The sequence below is a fragment of the Primulina tabacum genome, chromosome 2 (genome assembly GCF_025594145.1).
Source record: "Primulina tabacum isolate GXHZ01 chromosome 2, ASM2559414v2, whole genome shotgun sequence".
NCBI classification, from domain to species: Eukaryota; Viridiplantae; Streptophyta; class Magnoliopsida; order Lamiales; family Gesneriaceae; genus Primulina; species Primulina tabacum.
Genome location: NC_134551.1, coordinates 447,254 through 470,346, shown reverse-complemented (window position 1 = coordinate 470,346; position 23,093 = coordinate 447,254). Strand labels below are relative to the sequence as shown.

The 23,093-nt window shown below is 34.7% G+C and overlaps 4 protein-coding genes and 1 long non-coding RNA gene across 7 annotated transcripts; 3 read left to right on the top strand and 2 right to left on the bottom strand.

Annotated features, from left to right (window-relative positions):
• Positions 1–1,239: 1,239 nt before the first annotated feature.
• Positions 1,240–5,514, top strand: LOC142522088 (enoyl-[acyl-carrier-protein] reductase [NADH], chloroplastic-like). Of its 2 annotated transcripts, none has more exons than XM_075625249.1 (13): positions 1,240–1,366; positions 2,443–2,728; positions 3,174–3,283; positions 3,357–3,412; positions 3,490–3,574; positions 3,669–3,716; positions 4,037–4,111; positions 4,184–4,295; positions 4,401–4,452; positions 4,547–4,598; positions 4,678–4,735; positions 4,907–5,005; positions 5,115–5,514. In XM_075625249.1, the coding sequence occupies exons 2-13, from the start codon at positions 2,458–2,460 to the stop codon at positions 5,264–5,266; spliced, it is 1,170 nt and encodes a 389-aa protein (XP_075481364.1). In that variant the 5' UTR covers positions 1,240–1,366; positions 2,443–2,457; the 3' UTR covers positions 5,267–5,514. The 2 variants fall into 2 exon arrangements, with proteins under 2 accessions (XP_075481364.1, XP_075481367.1); XM_075625252.1 differs by lacking the exon at positions 1,240–1,366 and adding an exon at positions 1,391–1,618.
• Positions 5,515–5,834: 320 nt separating this feature from the next.
• LOC142537198 (non-structural maintenance of chromosomes element 4 homolog A-like) lies at positions 5,835–9,605 on the bottom strand. 2 transcript variants are annotated; one of them, XM_075642751.1, is made up of 7 exons: positions 9,323–9,605; positions 9,026–9,106; positions 8,207–8,456; positions 7,999–8,092; positions 7,439–7,652; positions 7,259–7,350; positions 5,836–6,388 (listed from the first exon to the last, which is right to left on the bottom strand). In XM_075642751.1, the coding sequence occupies exons 1-7, from the start codon at positions 9,447–9,449 to the stop codon at positions 6,143–6,145; spliced, it is 1,104 nt and encodes a 367-aa protein (XP_075498866.1). In that variant the 5' UTR covers positions 9,450–9,605; the 3' UTR covers positions 5,836–6,142. The 2 variants fall into 2 exon arrangements, with proteins under 2 accessions (XP_075498867.1, XP_075498866.1); XM_075642752.1 differs by lacking the exon at positions 9,026–9,106 and having other exon boundaries at positions 5,835–6,388.
• A 399-nt stretch (positions 9,606–10,004) lies between these two features.
• Positions 10,005–12,725, top strand: LOC142522081 (octanoyltransferase LIP2, mitochondrial-like). The gene is given in 4 exon segments (XM_075625240.1): positions 10,005–10,164; positions 10,687–11,484; positions 11,978–12,307; positions 12,309–12,725. Coding segments are annotated over 3 exon segments (741 nt in total). The 5' UTR covers positions 10,005–10,164; positions 10,687–11,451; the 3' UTR covers positions 12,687–12,725.
• Positions 12,726–15,180: 2,455 nt separating this feature from the next.
• Positions 15,181–21,359, bottom strand: LOC142522067 (linoleate 13S-lipoxygenase 2-1, chloroplastic). The gene is made up of 9 exons (XM_075625232.1): positions 20,935–21,359; positions 19,236–19,504; positions 18,036–18,273; positions 17,540–17,860; positions 17,370–17,455; positions 17,108–17,218; positions 16,598–16,899; positions 16,103–16,369; positions 15,181–16,006 (listed from the first exon to the last, which is right to left on the bottom strand). Exons 1-9 carry the CDS (start codon positions 21,296–21,298, stop codon positions 15,247–15,249), a joined length of 2,718 nt encoding a protein of 905 aa, XP_075481347.1. The 5' UTR covers positions 21,299–21,359; the 3' UTR covers positions 15,181–15,246.
• On the top strand, positions 20,068–20,861 carry LOC142522074 (uncharacterized). The gene is made up of 2 exons (XR_012814386.1): positions 20,068–20,220; positions 20,464–20,861. It is a non-coding gene; the product is annotated as an uncharacterized LOC142522074 (long non-coding RNA).
• Positions 21,360–23,093: the final 1,734 nt, after the last annotated feature.

Here is a 23,093-nt window from a genome sequence, read left to right as displayed (position 1 = left end):
TTAAGAAGATATGAAAATTCTATACGGTATCACAGATCAATTTTGTGGGTCAAATCTCTTATTTGTGTCATTTATGAAAAATATTATTTTTTATTGTGAATATCGGTAGAGTTGACCCGTCTCACTGATAAAAATTCGTGAAATCGTCTTACAAGAGACCTACTCTTTAGTGAATTATTAATATATGATATGAATTATAGCGTATAGCAGTGTAATTATTTCTAATATATTATCGTACTAATTTATCAAAAAGACTAATTTATCCTTTTAGCATAATGTCGCGATTGAAAAAATTATTTTTAATAAAAAAATATTTATTGATCGAATATAAATCTAAGCATCTGGTTAATGCGTGTATATATATATAAATAAAATGCTAATAATATAATAATGTGAGATTAATATAAATATCTGATGTGGCTTGAATTTTAAGTTTTAAGAACCAATATAATTTTATAATTAAATCCATATTATTTAACCTATTATTTTATTTATATAGACAAACAATATTTTTTGGGATTATTAACGATATGATCATTTAAAATTTAGAAAAGATTAATATAGTTTTATATATTAATAAGTTCATAATTATATAGTTTTTTAACATCTAATATTTAATAAAACGAAGATATACTTGGTATTAAATAAATATATGTGTCATCACACAAAATTTTAATTAATACAGAAAGTTAATTCTTAATAATAATAATAAAACAATATAGATATCATGCATTATATATATATTAAAACAAATAACTTATATAGGTTCATGAAATTTTCGAATTAATAAAATTACAAGTTTCCAGTAAAAAAAATTCGAATTTATTCGAAAGATATACTAGTTTGTATTCAAATTATTGAACTCGACTAGGTTTGAAATAAAAAAAAATATTTAGAATTAAATTCGAACCCGACTGATATTGATATTTCGTGAAATATAAATTAAGAAATTTATAAAAGGTAAAAACTTGTGTGAGACGGTCTCACAAGTCGTATTTTGTGAGACGGATATCTTATATGGGTCATCAATAAAATAATATTACGTTTATCCTAAAAGTATTATTTTTTATTATGAATATCGGTATGGTTGATCCGTCTCACAGATAAAGATTTGTGAGACGTCTTACAACAGACATACTCTTTATATTATATATATTTATTTTTGAACAAGTAATATGGTACATTTAAAATCAAATAATTTTACAAATCCAATCTACAGTTTAAAATTTTTATTTGTAATAATTTTGAATTCTATTAAGACGAATATCAAATATCAATTAAAAAATAATTAATTTTCAAAATCTCGACAGACCCAACAGCAAACATCTACCGCGCTCCTCTGTCCTCTGAAACCCATTCAGTTCAGGTCTGTATCTAGTCTGTAGGTTTTGTTCCCCCTTGAATGGAAGGATTTATGTAGAAAAAATGGTGAAAATGGGTGTAATTTTTACTCCATTAGCTTTGTGTGAAAATTTTGGGGGAAGAACTGGCTATTTGTTGCTAATTCAGGAGTTTTTATGTGGTTGATGAAGTTGAAGAATTTGGATGCATTATTCTAGTGTTTGGGTTTTAGTGCAAGTTGTTTGCTACGAACGTGCTCAAATTCACGGATTTGACTGTTAGTTTCCCTCCTTTCGCTTTCCTAAGTATCAGTATTGTTGGGTTGGAGGATTAGAGAACTGGGGAAGACTGAAAAAAAAAAAATTAAATTAATTGAAATTTGATGAGATAGGACTTAGAAGTATTGAGTTTGATTTTGAAAGCACAAGTTACATTTTTTGGAAAATGAGGTATACCTCTTTGAGTAAGTTTTGTTTGAGCGTTACTAACCGGTAAATGTAATTTATTTAACTGTGTTGGTTCATTGGGTAATTTTTCATGCTAATGAAGAAGGAAAAGTAATGTATTAGCTGTCGGTGGGGAACTTCGCTAAGAAAACTATGCACACGATGACACTAAATCTAGTTCATTAGGTTAGATAGCCATAATCACCATTTGTTTAGTGAGGGGATATGTTTACGTTTTCTGAAAGGGTGGTAATGTTTTTAAATAAAGATCGATGGTCCATGTAACTGTGGCCAAACTTTTTTTCCGGTTTGGACCGCATTAGTTGACTTGGATGGAGTAGATGAATCAGATTGTTTTCGTCTTGTGGAGGTTTTGTATGAATATATATTCTGGACTTGCTTTGTATTATAGCAATGGGAAGTGTTCATTATAGCAATGGGTACATATTCAAATAGTTTTAATTAAAAAATGCATAAAACTGTGTTCGACAATAATGCCTGATTCAGCTTGACCGGCTGCCAAATAATGACTTTTTTAGTTTCTTAATGGTAATCATCTCATCTTCATCCTACTATCTGGGATTTGTCTTCATGCTTCTGAAACATAGTTTTTGGTCTTTTGGCAAATTGGTTCTAATTTGACTTTATTTCATAGGTTTGCGCTTTGAAAATGGCAGCTGCTGCAGCTTCAAGTATTCAGATCCCGGCATTGAAACCAGCTCTTTTCCCAGCAAGAAATTTTTTTAGAGGTAGTCTGGCAAAAGTTGGCACCGATTCCCAAGAAGCCCCCTTGTCCAGGTTATTACCCAGTATATCATCAGGACAATATCTCAGACGCACCCTCACATCATCTCCTGCAAGATTTGACAAAGTAATCACCAAGGCATCGTCTGAAGCTGGTGAAAACAAGCTTGCCTCTGGATTGCCAATTGATTTGAAAGGTTTATTATTTTTTTCTTCTATCTTAGAATAGTTTTAGCATGAAGATATCATACAACCACATGATTCATTTTGGCTTCTATAAGTTATTAGTTATGATTCGTAGGCCATGCCAGACAAGGTTCTATAAGCAATGTAAAGGTTTATAAAATAAATTCAGTGAAAAGGTCTATGATTATAAAATAGAGTGAACACAATCACAACAATTTTGGAAGGGAGCCGGTTTTTTACTAGAGAATCTGGATCATCTGAATGAAAGTGCTGGAGAATGAAGGCATGGATTCTGGTTATGGTTCTTAGATTTTGTTGTAAATTTTATAACCTGAATTCATGTTCATCCGACAAATGGAATCAAGTGATGAAGATTTTTTGATGAGTAAGATCATTATGTGCTGTTACAGGATATTATATGTTATGGATTACCTGGTATGTAAATGCTGCTTGTAGGGAAGAGGGCATTTATTGCTGGTGTAGCTGATGATAATGGATATGGTTGGGCTATTGCAAAATCATTGGCCGCAGCTGGAGCTGAAATTCTCCTTGGCACGTGGGTGCCAGTAAGTTTTAATTGCATTATTTTGTAAGTACAATTTCTTGAGTTTTGAACTGATTGTGGAATTTGCCGCGCAGGCACTGAACATATTTGAAACAAGTCTACGTCGTGGGAAGTTCGATGAATCACGCGTGTATAATTTTTAACTTACATTATGTTAATGATTTATTTATATTTTCCACGTGGCAAAGTGCAAAGATTCTTATGCAGGCTGCCTGATGGTTCTTTGATGGAGATCACCAAAGTCTATGCATTAGATGCGGTTTTTGACACTCCAGAAGATGTTCCTGAAGATGTAATTTCTACATATGTAACTTAAGTATTACTGACATATATTTTTCAAAAACGTTGTTTAACTCTGCTACTTTGTTCCATCTCCCCTTATGCAGATAAAAACAAATAAACGTTATGCAGGATCTAGTAATTGGACTGTCGCGGTACAATTTATGGTTTTGCCACCTTTTATTCTTAAATTTCCCCTGCACGAGGCTGTCATTTTGACGGATTCAGTTATAAGAAGAGTCAGTATTGTCTTTGATTTTAAAACTTTCTTGGTGTTGTAAACACGTGCCGATTGTGATCTCGTGGTTCATAGCACGACATATCCCTTGTCAATATCTGTGCGTTGACGAGTCTTGAATCACGAAAAGAATTAGTTATTCAAAAAATTACGTATGTTGTGGATTTGCTTATTACCAATTGTTGTCTCGAAATGGAGGTGCTGATCTCAAAGTAATGCTTTGAAATTTTATCACAGGAAGTAGCAGAATGTGTCAGACAGGATTTTGGCAGCATTGACATTCTTGTTCACTCTCTAGCTAATGGGCCAGAGGTATTGATTGACTCATGAGCATTATGCGAGATATTATTCGTTGGCTTCTTTAACAAAACCATTAAAAACTAGGTTACAAAGCCTCTGCTCGAAACCTCAAGAAAGGGATATCTTGCCGCAATATCTGCATCGAGTTACTCTTATGTTTCCTTACTAAAGCATTTCCTTCCACTCATCAATCCAGGCATGACTATTTCAAGAATACTAGCTATTATTTATGTGATGATTATTTGGCCATATAATTTCATCAAGACTTGGTATTTGAATTTAAATGATGGTTTTGCTGCAGGTGGTTCTTCACTTTCTCTAACGTATATTGCTTCTGAAAGAATCATCCCAGGGTATATATACGTTTTCAAAATATCTAATCTGGCCATGGCCTTATTTCAAGTGTGATAATCCTGTAGATAGCTTTTAATCATAAATATTGAACAGATACGGTGGTGGAATGAGCTCTGCAAAAGCAGCACTAGAGAGTGATACAAGGGTGCTTTTACTAACAATAACTTTATACTTTAGTTTGTTTTTCATTAAAATTTCTCGAATTAATTAATTGATTTCTTCAGGTGATTGCATTTGAAGCAGGAAGGAAACACAAAGTCAGGGTCAACACAATATCTGCCGGTATTTGTCTCTCACATTTTTTTTTCTATCATAGCAATTTACCTGACGTGAATAAGCAAACTCCTTGACAATTTGTTGGGGAGCCATGTGGGATGTGTAATATAAACAGTTGTGCAGAGAGCTTCATATGCTTGTAATTTACGTATGCTGATTCTTGTGTCCAAAGTTCAGGCCCATTAAGAAGCCGTGCTGCTAAAGCGATTGGTTTTATTGATATGATGATCGATTACTCCCTGGAAAATGCCCCTCTTCAGAAAGAATTATCTGCAGGTAAATCAGGAAAATGACTTCAGTCAGAAAGTACCCATGATTTGTTTCCTTTTATTCTTTGCATCCACTTTTGCTTGGAACTAAATATCGTTCTGCACAAATTGGACAGATGAGGTGGGGAACACTGCAGCCTTCTTGGTATCACCACTTGCTTCCGCCATTACAGGCGCAGTCATTTATGTCGACAATGGTCTGAATGCAATGGGTGTGGGTGTCGATAGCCCCATATTTAAAGACCTTAACATACCTAAAGCCAGCTAGTTCAAACTATTTGGAAGCTTATTACTGGATTATAGAGGATTTTTTGGTCATAACCAGGAACGGCTCGGTTTGCAGCTTGTCTTGTCTCTGGATCTGTCAATTTTTGTTATGAGTTAGTTGTCCGATGTAATGTAAGTTGAGTTATTAATTCTCCACTGGATTTGCTTCAATTTGTGATAATGACTTGACAAATTTCACTGTATCAGGTTACATTTTTTGTAATGTTTATCTCATTATATTTTCATTTCTGTAATAGTTACTCTTTCAATTCAAGTTCTCATAATTTATATATAAAAAAACTCTATCAGTGTCATAATTTAACTGTATATTAAATCTTTAAAAATTTACACACCACTAGAAAACTATTTATATATAAAAAAAACTCTATCAGTGTCATAATTTAACTGTTTATTAAATCTTTAAAAATTTACACACCACTAGAAAACTATTTATATATAATAAAACTCTATCAGTGTCATAATTTAACTGTATATTAAATCTTTAAAAATTTACACACCACTAGAAAACTGAATATAACATTATATCACCCAGCCAACACAATTTTATATGATACACATGCATAACCAAAATATTTTTGACAACAATTTTATATGATACACATGCATAACCAAAATATTTCAGTCAAAAACAAAATCGATGACATACTGCAACGTCTGAAACATTGCACTTGCACTTACTACAAAAGGCTTTCCTAAATTTAATCCTAAAGAGTAAGAAGAGCAGTACTGCCCAAAAACTACTGGTTACTGCTAGATAAAGTCTTAAGCTTTGCAGAACTGTACATGCCAAAAGTTTCAGCCCAGGCTGAATTTACAAGGAACCAAGAAATGTCAACCACCACTACATATGTATAGCTCATATTTGGCTTCTTTTACGCTTGCAAGAGGCATGACCAACTTCAGTCAACTCAGATAATTGCATAAAGCGGCCAAAGTTTCGGGAAAACTTCTTGACGGGTGGCGTATATATTGGTTGAGAGCCGTTAGAAATCGAATCCACTTGGCTAAAACCTTTACAATTTGGTTCTTGTTTTGCTTCACCAAAGACTGCATCCCTGTGTGGCATCAGCTCCTTCCCCTCGGGCACATGACTCTTCATTAACTGGCATTCGCAAGCCAGTGATTAGATTTTGAAGAAACAAGATTTGGCTTACTTTCAAAGAACCAAATCAAATTGAAGTAGATGAAATAAAACCTAATAGGGATTGGCATAGGCGCAACTCAAGCACCATGTTTCACTCTGTGGTACATAAATTGTTGCACAAGACTAAGGGGATAATCCTAATAATTGCTCCTAATTGCAACTCACTGGTCTTGACTTTTGATGTCAACTATAGGATCAAAAGCTTGTCCTAGCATAAAAAAAACTACAATTGATAGCGTGGAACCCAAATAAACTACACAAAACAAAAGGACAATTGTTGCCTGCCAATGTATGGTTTCTTGTATCGTGTATCGATGAAAATGCAATATATCAGAACACATCTGTGTGGTTAGGGGTCTAGGGGTGAGCAACATTTCGGCCTAACTGAATTAACCTTTCAAACTTATTTAATTCAAAAATTGGGTTCAATTAATTCAATAGTTTAGTTATATATTTTTTAGAAAAATAAGTTAAATCGGTTTATTCTCGATAAATTGAATAAACAATTTTTTTTTTGGAATTTGTTGGTCAGACAACAGAATATCACAAAATTCTAACAAAATTATCAAGCCATAAAAATGAAGTATATGTTGTTTTTTTTAACAAATATAATATTCAGTTTTATTTAATCCATTTTTAATAGTGAACTTTTGAATTAGCACTTGATTTTTAAAACAAAAATCATTTGGTTTTGATAAAAAAAATTCAGTCAGTTTCAACTTGTAAAAAAAATCATTTAATTCGATTTTGTTAAATGATCACCCCTAGTCGGCCGGTAACATTTGCTCAAATATGAAGAAGACTTCATGACATGGCTTAGTCACGTACCTTCCAATCATCAAAGTCAAATCTGAAAATGAATTGGTGGCTAGTAACGACTCCATTCTTGATGTCTTCTGCAGAAGGACCATTCCTAGGCACTGGAATAGAGAAATCATTACCAATCCAAGAACGTATTACAAAATATGAACCAAAAATATTTCCATAAGATGTCAACAACAGGTATACTTGCTATTTGAGATCCATTTTCATCTACATCTATGTGTACTCTTCCATCTTTAACCAAGAAAGACAGTGCAAATAAATTCTCAACCGTCTGAGCAAAAGAATTTCGGTTGAACATCAGATTTTCCACTTTAGTTTTCTTCTCCTTCTTTAACACATCAAACAGTGTGAACATGTTTCTGTCAGTGTCCGTAATCACTTCAGCAACTTTTTCGAGCTGTGATTTGAACAAATTGTGGACAAAATCATTGAACAAGTACATGGAAAGACACCAAATTTAATGATCAAATGAAACTCGAGTTCACCACGTTTTAACAGCATAGAACTGATAAAAGAAAAATTAATGCTTGATGTTTGGTTAGAAAGTAACTGAATAGCAAGAGGAGCATACATAAATGCAAGGAAAATTCTCTATAAATATCATGAAGCAGCAATGCACAAGCATGCTAACAACAAGGTTACTTTGCAAACTTTTAAAAACAAAAACTACGGCACTCGCAGGATAAAAGTTCACAATATGCTACTAGCAAATTAATTACTAAAACTCGGTTTTTCCATTCTACCTCTTCTGGTCGAGATTTCCATTTTGTTGTTCTTGAACGTTTTGCACGAACAGTCAACTTCCGTTGCTTAAGCTCATTTTTCATAGGTCCAATCCTGAAGGAACAATACACAAAAATCAATAAATTCTAACATATTAACGTGCACATTCACCAGCATAAAAATGAAATTTTGAGGCGAAATAGAGTTGTGTAATTTTAAAACACTCACATTGTCATGCAACTATGTCCATTCATGAAAATGGACGAAACAAGATCACCAATGTTCTTCCACGAAATTATTGGTTCAGCTCCTGCAATTCCCTTGATACTTTTTCGCCGCCCAAATTCTCTTATCAAACAGGATAAAAATTCGGCAGGGGTAACGCCTTCACTAGTATGTGTCTTAACTGAGGCCACCAAAGAGCTTGTCAGGCCTAGCAGAGTCTCGGCGTCTGCAACTTGCTCCCTCGGCTTGCTGACTGAAATTTTCGCACATTTAAGGATTAAATAAATAAATATTTTTAGAAAAATTTAAACGAAAAATTGTGCAAAAGCTGTGCAAATGTTTAATATCTTGTTACCTTAATATCCTATACGCGTTGAAGAAATTGACTTTCCATAGATTCAACGATTATAAATGGTTTTACATGAAGAAAAAGTGGGGGTATTTTGTTATCAAACACTGATCAACTATTATTTAAAAAAAATGACTTTCTGCAATGTATTTTCAATACATTTGAGAGATATGATTGACTAGGTTCATTTTCCTAAATACCCTAGAAAAATATAACTCTCGTACCCTGATTCTTTATAAATCTTTCACTAAAAAAATAACACACCCAAACACAAAAAACTAATTCTGAGAGCGATATTCATGTGATTCAAGAATCAAGATCTAATCGTAAGAAACTTCCGCAGCAGCATTCTGCAAGACTAACAGATTAAAGGTCTTAATATGATAATATCTTTCACAAACACTGAATTTGACACAACAAGAATCTCTGCTTCCAAAACACGCACAAGAAGTGCGAGAGAACATAAAAAGTACCATGTTGATGCATGGTTTTCACTTCGTTCATGATGACCATAAACTTATCCGAATAAACATGTGCTATTTCGTCTTTTTCTTCTGCAAAGGGCACAAAAATACAATAAACAGAAAGGAGAAACCTCAAAGCTCAAGAAAAACACTATCAACCGTAAAAAGAAAAAAGAAAGCCCACTCTGCAAAAAAGCACCAAACTTTCGTCCCGTTGATGCCGTTTGCTATTTCAAAAGAACCAATACAAAGCATAATACTCAAGGGAGGCCATTTACAAACGACAAAAACACCAAATATCCATACCATTGATGCGGTTCTCTATTCCACGGTAATAGGAACGAATAGTTCTGCTCTTTGATAAAATATCTTCCTCCTGAGTCAACTCCTCCATATTTAACTTCACTTCCATAGCACACATTCCTTCCATCATTCACAGTGTGTGTACGTGTGTGTGCCTTTTTATTTTCCTGAGAATTTCAAAGGTTTTATGGAAAAATTTATCTTTTATACGGTGATTCGAAGAGCCCATTTTCATTTTGATATTCATCGAGTAAGTGGGAGGGAAATCATTATATTTGTGGGGTATTTTTTTAACTCCGTCAAATTATTTTTTTCTTTGTATTTAAAATAGACTTGAGAAGGTATTTAAAAAATAATAATTTACTAGGAAAAGTCTCAAGGATGGTGTCATCAGTCATGGAAGAGTCTCAATCTTGTTTTAAAAATGAAATCTTTATATTCAGAAGCTTCTTGGGTCCATTTTTTGATGGACCACCCCATTGTTGTTTGCAAAGCCCAACAACAGATTTCTTCAGTAAAGAAAGCCTTCAATTTATCCTCCAACAGTAGTTTTCAGGAATAGTGACCTCCAACCAAAAAAAGATTGTGCCACTAAATTACTCTGGTTTGTGAATGAGATGTCCCCACTCCTCTGGCAAGTTGGAAAGTTTACACTCGCCTTTCATCCGAATACCAAAGTGTAAGCAAAGTATACGAATGCGTGAATAATTTATTTATTCCACTCTGCAAATCTTTTATCTCAAATGTTTCTGAAGATTCTTACTGTATTTATGTAAATTAATTAGAGCAAAGCGTTGACAAGAACCTCGAAATCAAGCTGAAGTTGGTATCCCTTCATTTATTAGGTTATTATTATTATTATTATTATTTTAATTCGAGATTGGTAAGGCAATTGTGTTTCCTAAGAGTTTTGGTTCGTTTACCGATGTTGATGAGTTTGTTGATTGTCGTTTTGTAAAAGTGGCGTGAATGTGATTTGTTCATTTTATGAGTTGTGAAATTGATGTTAAACTTCTGTAAAAATTGAGTCATTTTTACAAGAATGCACAAAATCATATGCTCATATTCACCACGAGATACCTCATGGAATCAATTCCCAGCTGCATAAAATATTGGTCAGCGTTTCCATTTTTACACCTGGTTTAATTATTTGACAGCCTTTTGTTATTCTTGATTCTCAAATGATTGTGCCAATTATCTAAAGGTTGTATTTTGGTTTGCTGTGTATTTGGATGTGTAATCTTGCTTCAATTGGTTGGGAATGTTTGGGTGGAATGTTTCAAATGTTTTGGGGTGTTGGGTTGCTTGTGAGTTCTTTTTTTGCTTTTGTCTACTGGGTTTAAGGGTTTGCCATATCTTTGGTTCAGTGTTTTGAATCCAATAGAAAGCTTGAAAATTCAAAGATGGACTGTAGCTCGAGCTACTCAATGACCCAACGGTTATCATATAAGCCTGATTCATGGAGAAAAATGTCTGCAAAGGGATACAATGGAAACAATGACAAAGCCTTCTATGACTGATACTCACCGCCACTGCACCACAACCATCCTCCACTACCACCAAACCCCCATGTGGTGCCTCGGGCAGCAGTGGACTTGCCCCATCCAAATCCAATCTATATCACAAGTTTTCTGGTCTTTCACAATCTTCTCTACCTTTGGCAAAGTGGCCAAAGGCATGGTCCTCAAAGTTTGTGCCACACGCCAGAGACTGGGTGTAGCATTCATCCTCTTCATGACTGGTGATGATGCCTTAAAAGCAGCAAAGGCTATGGATGAAAAATGCTCACCTCCATTGCTGCAGATAATGGGCGTGCCTCAGAATATATTAGAAAAAAGGTATGCAAGAATGAAGCCGGTGTGATGAGTGTGGAGTATAGGGACATTCATTGTATGAGCGCTCGATGAATATTTTGGGTCCAAGGAACGTCCGTTAACGAAGTAAGGGAAAAAGGGTGGTGGAGAAGAAAGTGGAGGGAAAAATTATGAGCACAATTTCTACAAATCTGGGGCGGATGTGGAGGAAGTAGAGGAGGATGTTGGGGTGTTTTTGAATCGGGTAATCGTGTGACAGCCTGTGGCCGGTGAAGTGCAGAGGAGAGATTATCGTTAGGTAGAGGTGATAAGGGAGGGATGACAAGGGAGAAAAAAAAAGCAGAAGAAAATGTATTTTTGGTAGAATGAATATTTGGATACAAATGGGAAATTTTAATTTGTTTTTGGTATTGGTGTACGTTGGAGTGTTTTCTTTAGGGTTTGTTCTGTACTTTTGCGTTCTTCAGTTTGTTTTCTTTCTTGGTTTTCACTTTCCCAAATTTGATTAGAAAATCTTGGTTAGGATAAAAGTTGTGGATAAATTTGGTTTTTTGTTTTCTTTATTCTAAGAATAGAAATATATTTCAATGAAATTTTTCATTGAAGAAGATATACGCAGAAATGATCCTAGAGATGTACGTTTACAGGAAAACCCCTTTTCTCCTTGCCCGTAGCCCAAGCTAGTAACACAAAACAAGAATGAAAACTGAATGATCCTCTAACTTACTGTAACATGTCATTATTCCCTCTACTCCCCACATATTCAGTGCCCGCCCACACCAGTGGCAGTCATTGGATCGCTTTTTTGTGGTTTTTGTCATCATCTTGATTCTCTATCATGCAGGAAATGAAAGCTCCTCGACGCCTTGGGGTGTGGAAGATGGGTGTAGTTAATTACTTGAAGGCACTTAAGCTGCAAGATGAACTCACATCCAATAGAAAAATACTCAAGGTTACGGATATTCTTCTGTCCCTACAACATCCTCCTACATACACTCTCGGCAAAAGGCGAACTGATCACAACATATTGGTTTCCGAGTCTGAACTGAAAGCCATGGGTGCAGACCTTCACTATACACAACGTGGAGGTGATGTCACATTCCACGGTCCTCACCAGGCCATTTTATATCCAATTATCTCATTGAGAGATATCGGCTTAGGGGCAAGACAGTACGGTGGAAAAGCTCGAAACAACAATGATTCAGTTAGCATCTGTACACGGTGTTGAAGCTCGTGCTGGACAAAAAGGTGAAACGGGAGTGTGGGTTGGAGGGAGAAAGATTGGGGCGATCGGAGTCCGTATATCTTCTGGGATTACATCTCATGGGTTGGCATTCAACATCAATCCTGACATGAACTACTTCAAGCACATTGTGCCATGTGGGCTTGAAGATAAAGAAGTCACTTCTTTGCAAAACGAAGTAAAACAGGTACTTCCTCCCGATGACGTAATTCATGAGCAGTTGATTTCTTGTTTTGTAAGCACATTTGGATACACTGATATTATTTGGAAAGATGGTTCGTCTGTAGTTTCATTTGATCAAGAAAGTTGAATATTCAAATTATCATAGATCTTTACACTCTGTTCTCGACTTCTTGTATTTAATTATTTGATGTATACAGCTCACATTCCTTTCTTTACACATTCAATTTGAATATGCAATTTGTTCATACTTAAATGGAATCATTCAGGCACATATGCATTATATATTATCTAGCTCGAACTTAGTACCTAAATATTTGAAAGTCTTATTTGATTCTTTTGAACTGAAGGGATTAAATAGATTACTGATATCAAATGAAGTGAAAAATGGAGTTCACTCAATTAAGTGAGCGAGATTAGGCATTGACGTAGGTGTTCTCGGTTGTAAATTGCAATGAAAGGAGATAATTAACTTTTAATTAGTCTTCAATCAATCTATTCAAGTCGATTATAAGAATATATGTTTTGGGTTTGAGTTTAACGCGTGTCAAAAAAAAAAAACATAATTCAAGATTATTTATTTTCATGCGAACATTTAATAATAATAATAAGGTGACTAATGTGACTTCCCTCGTGATCAAGCCACTTGACACATGTTCTTGATTATTTAAAGATTGGTTAGCACATTGGTAACGGTAGTCAAATCAGTATCAAATCTTACAAGTTTCTTAATGCCGAGTTAGATTCACATTTTTGACTCAGTTGATTCAATCTTGTCTTGAATCTGAACTTTAATTTATTGTCAATTGCTGGTTACTTTTTACACGGAAACACATGCTTTGTCAGACTTAAGCACGAGGCTACAGCCAAGAAGTCACACTTGAACTTCTTTTTATAAGCAATACCAATGATGACATTCCTTGCTTCTTCATTTCTTTCAAACCATAGCTATGAAAAACATCATTAATCAAAGAACAACTTTTGTTCTTCTTTATGTACTTGTAACGTTTCTGCAATTACACCCACGCCCTTGTTTTGCAAAACATTTGTCCCATGGAATTGAGAATTTATTGCCCTCTGGAGGAAGAATCCATTCAAGAAAATTGGTGGGTTCTGTTAATTCACTTTCTCTGAGTAAAGGAAAGTTGAGTGGAGCAATGGTAGAGCCTGAGAAAGCTGTGGAAAATGGGTTAAGGCAAAGGCCTCCAAGTTCTTCAAATCCAACGCAGAATAGTCGAGGTCTTCCTTGAATTGTCCATTTCGGATGAAACACTTTTGAAATTTTACGTAAATTTTTTTTTCTGAAATTGTAAGTTTCATCTCTTTCAGCCTTCTCATTGAATTTTGTAATCTTGTAGGTCTGTAATGCTTAATTTCCATACGTAAAATTAGGAGAAAGAGATATCAAATGAATGTACTTCTCTTTCCATAATTTTTGCCGTGGATTTCTTCCTCGATGCATTAGAATAGTTTGTTTTATGAGAAGTTATTATTTACCAATAGAGTGATCCTCATCTTTGAATGGCATTTCTCTTGTTTTCTTACTTAGCAATGCAACAATTCTCTGGATCTATGTACTAACAATCCAGAATTTGATCTCATTCTTTAACTTACAAAATTGCTTTAACTAAAGAACCAATGGACAAAACAATTTGATACCAAGTTTGATTTCACTTTAAGATGAATTCATAATTTGTAAAAGAAACAGTTCATTAATTTTGAAAGCACAATCGCCTCATATAAATATTATTCTCAATTATAATATTTTTTTCCGATAAAAATAAAAGAAATAATGTAACTCCAGATACAAGATGGAAAAATCCTAAGAATTTCTCAAAATTGGCAAGAATTTCATTGAAGAAAAAATAATGATGGATTGAGATATTTGAGTTTATAAACTAGCACCAATAACTGTAAATATCCTTCTCCTCCTGGATTTTACAAGGCAAATGGTTGGGAACAAATTTAGAAATTCGAAGCAACATGAAATATTTTAATATATTTTGGAAAAAAATTTACATTTAAAAATAATTATGTTTGATCACACCATTGCATCTGTCAAAACGAGTTAGCAACACGGATGCCCGCAACCCACCCTAGTCAAGTTTACATGTAATTTGACGGGTTAAGCGGCCGGCATCTCAGTCCTCCACCTATTTTAATAGCACTTCTATGTTTCTTATCGAAACCCGAGGTAAGAATTCATTCGGGTTCTGTTGATTTTGAAGTATCAGTTACTCACACGGTTTAACAGTTTCAAACAAATGATGGTTTAACTGCATTCCCTGCGAGAACTGTAGTCCATGCATATGTTCTTGATTTGTATTTAGTTTCAATCGGCTATCCGATCTTGTAAAAATTGTTTCTTTCTTCTCTGCATGTTTTGTTTACTGATTTTGTTCTCTGATTATTCTGGTGTATTTATTTGAACTGGTGATGGATTAATATTTATGTTCTTTAATTTTCTTGAGTTGTTCTTTAATTTTCTTGAGTAGCCCGGCGTAGAATTTTCTTGAATGACATCCTTCACGAGTTTGAATCAATCTTCCAAAGAGGAATCCATCCATGCATTTAGTTTCCAGAAAATGAAAATTGTTCTCCCAATCACCACAAGAAACAGAGGGTAAACGAAAACAAATAGGGAGTATTTTATTTAGCGGCTAAAAGTCATTGATCAAGACACGAAATGATTAGATGGAGATGCTATTTGGAACACCCTTTCCTGTCACGCCAGCACTAGAAGACGGCTTTAGAAGTTCATATGGCACTATTCCAGCTCCTGCCCTATGGTACAAATCTGTATTTGCATTTCTAGCATCGATTATTCCTTCTATCTCCTTCAGTCGCCCTCTAAACTGTTCCAATGCAGCTTTTATAACTTTATCTTCGGCTAGGCACGACTGCGCCTCCATTCCAAGATACTCCTCATCCGGAGAGTGAGTGGATAAAACATCAAGAATCGACATGACAGTTGCTGCTTGAACTTGGGATGGGAAGCAATCAAGAAGGAACTGTTCAGGTCTCTCTAAAAATTTCTTTTTCTCTTCTTCTGACGGGTTTTCTACAGGCATTGGTGTTCGAGCAATCGTGGGCCTGTTAGGGAAATATCCACCAAAGTGATACTGGCCAAAATTTACAGCAGCATGGTGACACGAAACCACCCATATCATCGTAGTTATGATACCGATCAAATCAGCCGAAGTTTTTAGCTTCGGCCACCATGGTTCATCTTTCTTATCCCCGTGCCCCAATGTTCGAATTTCTGTCCACCATGCCTGGAGCTCGGTATCCGATTCAACAGCGGTTTCTTCTTTATAGTAGTGTGTTACATAGTCTGTGACCCACTGTTTAATAGCATCCCACATAAGCAAGCCATCATTGGCATAAGGGTAGTCTTCAATTGTTAGTTTTAGACCATGAGGTTGAGTTGGGTCCTCCACAGCCATGCCCCTAATCATTCAACGATTAAATTCATAAAATTATTTAATTTGAATCACAGATTATACTCTGATTCGCATATAACATGATTATTGCCAAATTGTTCACCTGTTAATTAGATCAGCGGGCAATGCCTCATGGTCAAATCGCCATAACAGGTCATAGGCAACAGAGGACAACTCAATAGAGTACTTGGCAGGAGAGAAACTGTTTTCAATGATCCCACCAGCGTTAATAAGGGCTTCACGAGCCAAAGCATTTATCTCCATTGTGTATCGAAAATGAGGCTTCAACAGTGCATGTATAGGGTGCATTGCACTAAGTTGCCTATTTGTCGCTATTATGTAAGGTTCTGTGCAGGCATGTGTTCGAAGCCTGCAATTAAACGTGGGCGTGATCAGAATCGCAAAGGTACAGTAGTGTACCACAATGAAGCGCAAACAATTTCTTTAATTGTCACGCTCCAGGGACTCTATAGAGCTCTTTGTTTTACAAAAATAATTTACCAAAGGAGAATCTATTACATACTTTTATAGTCATTCACTCCTCTTTCACAATTCGACACGAGTAGGGGTATTATGTCAGTAGTATATATGGACTTACCAGTGACTGACTAACTGATGATAACCAGTGTCATGAGCAATGGCGTGAGTTTTGGCAAGTCTCCACAACCAGAGGCCAGTGGCATCACTAGGTTCTACAAATACCTGTTTCCACTGAGGCTTTCCATCTACTGGTGGCCGAGTTAGCTCAATGGCCAAGAGCGACAACGAGCTATGCTCTGTCAAGAAAAACAACATTCTTGATCCATAAAGAGTCGTCCCTTTTATCTCCCTTACCTTGTTGACATAAGGCATGAGCACATCGTGATAATCTAAAACAAAAAGCCTCTTCTGTTTCAAAATCTGCATGAGATAAATATATTAAGAGATGAAGTTCAAATAATAATGTTACAAAATTTATCAAGCTCAGATGCAGGGCGGGGGAGGAAAACAAGATTGATTGACGTCAGGAAATAATCTTAATTCTTGAATTTCAAGCTTCGCCCCGGCCAATAATATCTTGGGATCGTCCCAGATTACATCAAGCTTTAATTAATGTGTCGAGTCTTGCCTTATCAAAAGTTAGCAAGCTTTTGCTTTCACATTCTACCATCTCTTTTGTAAATCCTGACTCAGGAGGTCCATATGTCTTGGGGTCAAGTGCACTCTTTAGTGGCCATTCCTGCAAAACTTTGTCAGCTTGTTACTTTGAACTGTGGGGAAATTTTGAAAAATAGCCTAGTGTGTGTTTTGCACAAGGCCTATAAATTAAACTGCCCCCAAAAAAATACATAGACAGGGGCAGATTTGGATGATTTGTCTTAAACACGCACCGTGACTAGTTTGATGCAGCATGGATTCAAGCCTGCTAGAGTTTGACGTGCAAGTTCAGAATCTCTGAACCAAGCAAACTTGTCTCCTGCAACATTAATAAAAAGTTCTGAAGGAAAAAACATATTTTTACAGACTCAGACACAAATGGATAGCAAGATGATGGAATTACTGTCGATCAATTCAGGGGTCTCGAAACGCAAGACACTGTTCCTGGTTTCAGAGAGAGCCCTCACGAGCCTAGGTATAATGTTTCTTAAAAATCCGGATGTCGGAATATCTGGCAGCAGAATTCCTTCGTCGAACAGGTTGTCAATAGCTGTGAAGTATGGAAATCCCTGTGTTTGGTCTATAGCGGTAGCCCCCAATGCTGGAACCAACGCATGAAGCACTGAGTATAACGTTTTCGCTGAGAACGTAGCCTGCTTTACCTCTGCAAATTCTTCATCTCTAGGCACGTATACGGTGGAGCTCCTTGACTCGGATAACGGGTCTGCATATTCAAATCCACAAATTCAATATGAGTACACACAAATCCAAGAGTGTAAAGGGGTCAACTGTCTACACATTGGAAATACCAGATAATGCAAAAAAAAAAAAAAAAAAACTCCCAACCCGGCATTTTAACAAACAGATGGACTGCAAAGGAAGATTGACAAAATTGTCACCTGTCTTCGCTCTTGGTCGACCAGTTCTGCACCGGCGAGGATAGGGGTGCTTTGCGCCGCCAAGAACCGGGCGTGCCGTTTCGGGTTTAATATCGGGATCACCGAGGTCGTTGTAGACATCGTAATCATATATTCTTTCACCCTTCTTGCGTTCGCCAGTTCCATCGCCTCGCAGAACTGTGAGCTCTCTGTCTCGGTATCTTGTAAGCCCACTTGGAGTTTGACTTGGCAAGTATGGCTGCACAGCTCATTCAATTATAATATATATTATTTATGATTTCAATATATTTAATGTTTAATTAGTTAATTAGTTTTCTCTCTTTTTAGTATAATCTTTAAAATTAACTGTTAAATTTTGACAAGTAAATCACTTTTTTCTGCCAACAAAAATAATAAATTACATCCATAAAAATAATTATTTATCATGATATGTTAAGAAAACTTTATTATGAATGCCATTTAATTTGAAATACATCTATATCATTTGGGAGGCATAGTTCTTTAATTTATTTAGTCAATTTTTTTAAAAAAATTATGTTAGATTTTTAAAATGAAGCGTTGTTTTACGTGTCTAGAAACTTATATATATATATATTTTATTATTATTATTATTATTATTTACGTGTGAGATTTACTTTGGGTACATATATCAATAATCATTTATAATGGTTTTATAAGATCTAGTAGATTAATTCGTATTTAACTAAGTAAAAATATTAAAATATTTGTGGATTCTTGATTTTTACCTCGTTGAACATTAAATATTAGACTTATTTTAATGAATTTGCATATGATCTATCTACCATATCTTAATAAAAATATCTATCTAAATTTCAAACTTTTAAATTAAATAATCATATAATTCATAACATAAAAAATAAAAAAATAATTATAAATCAATGATTTCAAATTTTTACGTTTTAATCAATACGTGTGCCAATATACATTTGGGTCATAACAAAGACAAAATAATATCCGACTATGATTTTTAGAATTTCGATAATGACCATCTTATTTTTCTTTTCCTTTTTTTTTTTGCATGAAAATTTATATTTATGTAAAATATATTTCTAAAAACTTAATAAAAATGGTAAAATTTTTGTTTTATTTTATTTTTAAATTTAATTTCAATTTTTTTGTTAGCAAGAGCCGAAGAATGATTATGCATGCAACGTGTGATTAGTAGATTTACATAATCACCTTGGTAAAAAAAACTCTCTTCTCTGGATTAGTAAACTTGGGATGAATCCAGGAGTCACATGTGACCTCCACCGTGCCAGCAGGCAACCCATTAATCACGATTTTCTGCAAATGCATTTCTGTGCGATGTTCATTCTCGATTAAAATAGCACCGACCTCCCCAAAGTCTTCGGGGATGTCAAAATTGCCCGTCTCGTAGTATTCCTTGTTGTCTTTAATTTCTGTCCTACGTGCATATGACTTGATTGTGGCCTTTTCTTCTCCTGTTTCTGCAAATCCATGTGCATAGTTGGGTGAGGACTATCTATCTATGCATGTGCTATATGATTTGGTTTTTGTAAAAGTTTTGGTCGTCTGATTTTTTCATTTATTTTTATTTCAGTCAAAATGATAAACGTACTAATTAGCATTTGACATGTCACGGATATTTGGTCACATATCAGCAATATCTATCTGATGTCATTTTTTCAAAAATAAAATATGATAACTTGTTGAATTAAACCCAAACTTTAATGATAGCAGTATAGGATCAAAAGCCAAAACCAAGCTAAAAGTTCAAGAGGATTTCATTATATTTGTGTGTCAAGTACATTTTCTAGAAAATTATAATAAATAATAAAATTTACATCATAATAAAATATATATAGTCTTGAAGTTATTATTTATGGATCCTGACGTATTAGCTCCTGGAAATAAGCTAGTACTAATTTAAACAGCAACATTAATGATTAACTATTATTTATTAATTATAATTTTTATTAAATAGTTAAATTCAACCCATCTCCCATTGCATGGTGGGAATAAGTAGACGTATTATTTATTTATTTATATCTCTGTACTTAGCACAATCTCCCTAATCTTCGTGACTAAATCCTGCGAAAAATAAATAAATAAAAAACTGCAAAAAAGGGACAAAGACAGAGAAAAAATAAACAATTAAACCCGTAAAAAAAATTCCTCGATCTAGGAACTTTAATTTATACTAGTAATTATTCACACGCGTACAATTTTTTTTATTATTATCGATGGACTAAAGTGTAATTTGAAAATTTATGGAATGACTAAATTTATATTTGAATTGTTAAAATAATAAAAATTAGAAATAAAAGTGTGTTTTGAAATTTAAAAAAAAAAACAAAATAACAAAAAACAAAAGTTTAATATTAATATCACATAAAGATAATTACCATCATGTGTTCAATCTTAATAAAATAGAACAGAAGAATAGATTATGTTACTGAGTCTCTAGTTTTATCATGCCCAATTTCTCTAAAATTGACTTTCTTTGAACGTGATAATTATATATATTTTTCCTTAATGTTTGCTATAATAAATGTTTATAAATTTCTCTTTAAAAAAATTGTAATTTTATTCATGTAAGTTAGTTTGTTTGAGTTTTAGTCATGTAATTTGCATGGAAAAAATTTGACAAATTGAAAGACCAAACTAAAAACAGACATCTTACATTACTAAGTTTGTACTTTGCTCAGTTTTTAATGATAAATTAACTTCGGGAGGATGCTAAAATGGAAGAATGTTTTTTTACACGTCACAACGATTTTGGACCAAAGAATCATAAAGAAAACATGAAATTAGCCGTAGTTTCCATTATGGTTTTGATAAAAATACGAGCAAGCTAAGATACTGCATGCGTGAGCCCCCAAAAAGCCTCTGAAATTTATTTTTTATATATACTTACTAGGATCGGCGTTTGCAGCCACCAGCTCAACGAGTAGGGTTTTGCCCATTAAGTCGGCTATGTCGTCCATCCCTCGGGAGAGGCCAAGATGCGAAAGCACTCCGCCCACAGTTTGCAGCACGGTAATGTCTGCTTTAACTGTAGGGGCAGCAGTTTTCTTCGGCGTCATGAATATGGCTTTTACTCCGGTAGAGGCACGCCGGCGGACACTGAGTCCTCGTTTCGACTTTCTTGCCGGGATTGAGTCCTTCACGCCGACTGAAAATGAGGCGCCGAACGACAGGAGGCCAGGACTGTGAACGGCCGGAGACATTAAGGTTCGAGAAGTGCATGATTTTGATGAGTTGAGATTTTGCCTCAACATTTGCTAGTTTTTAAAGAAAATTTCAAGGGAATTGGATGCTTTGATATTTTGGTATTCAAAAATCAAGCTCTATAAATAGAGTTGTATATTGCTTGAAAATACTACAGAAATTCCTCTTTCATATTTTGAGCTCACGAAAATTGACGTGGATTGAAAAAGACTATTTGGAAATTGAAAATTTAAATTCTTTCTGTATATTTTTTAAAAATATAAGGTTTAACGATCATAATCAGTAAATATATGATAAAATTTTTAATTATTGCTAGGTTTGAATCCATCGGTACTCTTGAATTTTATAAATATCTAAAATTTGCAACTACCAATTTTATCTCATTTATGAATCAATGGCATGTGAAAGGAAACATGGCATGGCATGGCATGTAAGATAAAATTTACTCCTTAATTATTTTCGTTTTTTATAATATTATGTATTAAAATACTCAAGTAAATATTCGAGTACAAGAGTTTTGTTTTTCTAACTAATGCTATTAATGATACGATTTATATTAATCCTAGATATGATCTTCTTAAAAGTTTATTTCATGACAAAATTCTAGTTTTCATGTTTTGTAGGTATCTATGTAAGAAATCACCTCTAGATCAAAGGGAACTTATACATACATCGAAGAATAGATGCTGCAAAGGAAAGAGAGAGAGAATGAATAACAAAAAAAAAATGGGTGTTGTTATGAAGAAATCAAGTGGTCGAGTCCCGTTGTGTTGTGGTGTTGCAGTGAAGTATTAGAGACTCTCAAACACAACACCTAATCAAAGTGTTGTTTGAGAATTGTTTATTGAACAGAGTTTTAGTTTCAAAGAATTTGCATCCGTAGTTATTTGTGTTGGTCCCGCGTGCGGAATTTGAGATAATAAAACCCGAAAATAAAGAATAAACTGGACACCGAGATTTATGTGAAAAACCCCTAAAAATTATTAGGGTAAAAACCACGGGCAAGATGAAAAGAGTTCCACTATAATATTTTACGGTGTACAACCCACTCACTGTGTTTCCAAAGAAAACACACACTCTCTTAATACAGGAGAACAAATATCTCTCAAATATTATAGAACTAAGCACTCAAATGCTTATAAGATGAGATAAAACTCGAAGAAGAGATGATTTGAAATGAAGAGAGGGGAACTCTATTTATAGAGCCCCTTGTCCGTGTGAAGACGCGTATAAAACGCGTCTTCATTTCGGCTGCAATTTTCAAACTTGTCTTCCATTTTTATTTCAACAAACATCTGCTCAATTTATTTGGCCGACCCTATCATTAATGAATGACACTTGCCGACATTTCTCCCACTTGGAGATTTGATTGAGAATCAAACACATCTCCACACATCTTTTCAATCTTGTCATTCCCTGCTGTTTATGTTTCCGCTAAGCCACTTGAGGATCTACACCACTCAAACTTATCAGTGTTCACTGGTTTGGTCAGAAAATCAGCTATGTTGTCCTTCGTATGGATCTTCTGCATATCCACGCTTGATCTTATAGACCCACCTTTTTCCAATGGCTTTCCTCTCTCGTGGTAGCGTAACAAGATCCCACGTTTTATTCTTGTCTAATGCCTCCAATTCTTCCTGCATTGCTATCATCCACAAGGATACATTCGAGCTTTGAGTAGCCTCGTGAAAACTCGATGGCTCACCATCCTCTGATAATAGACAATATGCAATGTTGCTTTCAGTGACATAATCTGAAAGCCAACCTGGTGGTCTTCTGTCTCGAGTTGACTGCCTCACATTGGAAGCCTTAGACTCAACATGTTCTTGTTCTTCGTGCTCTGGT

What these genes read in the sequence shown, in the direction of transcription:
- LOC142522088 (XM_075625249.1), top strand. Translation starts at nt 2,458, where the DNA reads ATGGCAGCTGCTGCAGCTTCAAGTATTCAGATCCCGGCATTGAAACCA. An exon ending in TCTGAAAGAATCATCCCAGG is followed by an intron (nt 4,453 to 4,546) that starts GTATATATACGT and finishes AATATTGAACAG; the next exon opens with ATACGGTGGTGGAATGAGCT. An exon ending in GGTCAACACAATATCTGCCG is followed by an intron (nt 4,736 to 4,906) that starts GTATTTGTCTCT and finishes TCCAAAGTTCAG; the next exon opens with GCCCATTAAGAAGCCGTGCT.
- LOC142537198 (XM_075642751.1), bottom strand. Translation starts at nt 9,449, where the DNA reads ATGATGGAAGGAATGTGTGCTATGGAAGTGAAGTTAAATATGGAGGAG. An exon ending in GGACATAGTTGCATGACAAT is followed by an intron (nt 8,093 to 8,206) that starts GTGAGTGTTTTA and finishes TTGTTCCTTCAG; the next exon opens with GATTGGACCTATGAAAAATG. An exon ending in GGAAATCTCGACCAGAAGAG is followed by an intron (nt 7,653 to 7,998) that starts GTAGAATGGAAA and finishes TTCAAATCACAG; the next exon opens with CTCGAAAAAGTTGCTGAAGT.
- LOC142522067 (XM_075625232.1), bottom strand. Translation starts at nt 21,298, where the DNA reads ATGTTGAGGCAAAATCTCAACTCATCAAAATCATGCACTTCTCGAACC. An exon ending in GGCTGCAAACGCCGATCCTA is followed by an intron (nt 19,505 to 20,934) that starts GTAAGTATATAT and finishes ATGGATTTGCAG; the next exon opens with AAACAGGAGAAGAAAAGGCC. An exon ending in TCGACCAAGAGCGAAGACAG is followed by an intron (nt 17,861 to 18,035) that starts GTGACAATTTTG and finishes TTGAATATGCAG; the next exon opens with ACCCGTTATCCGAGTCAAGG.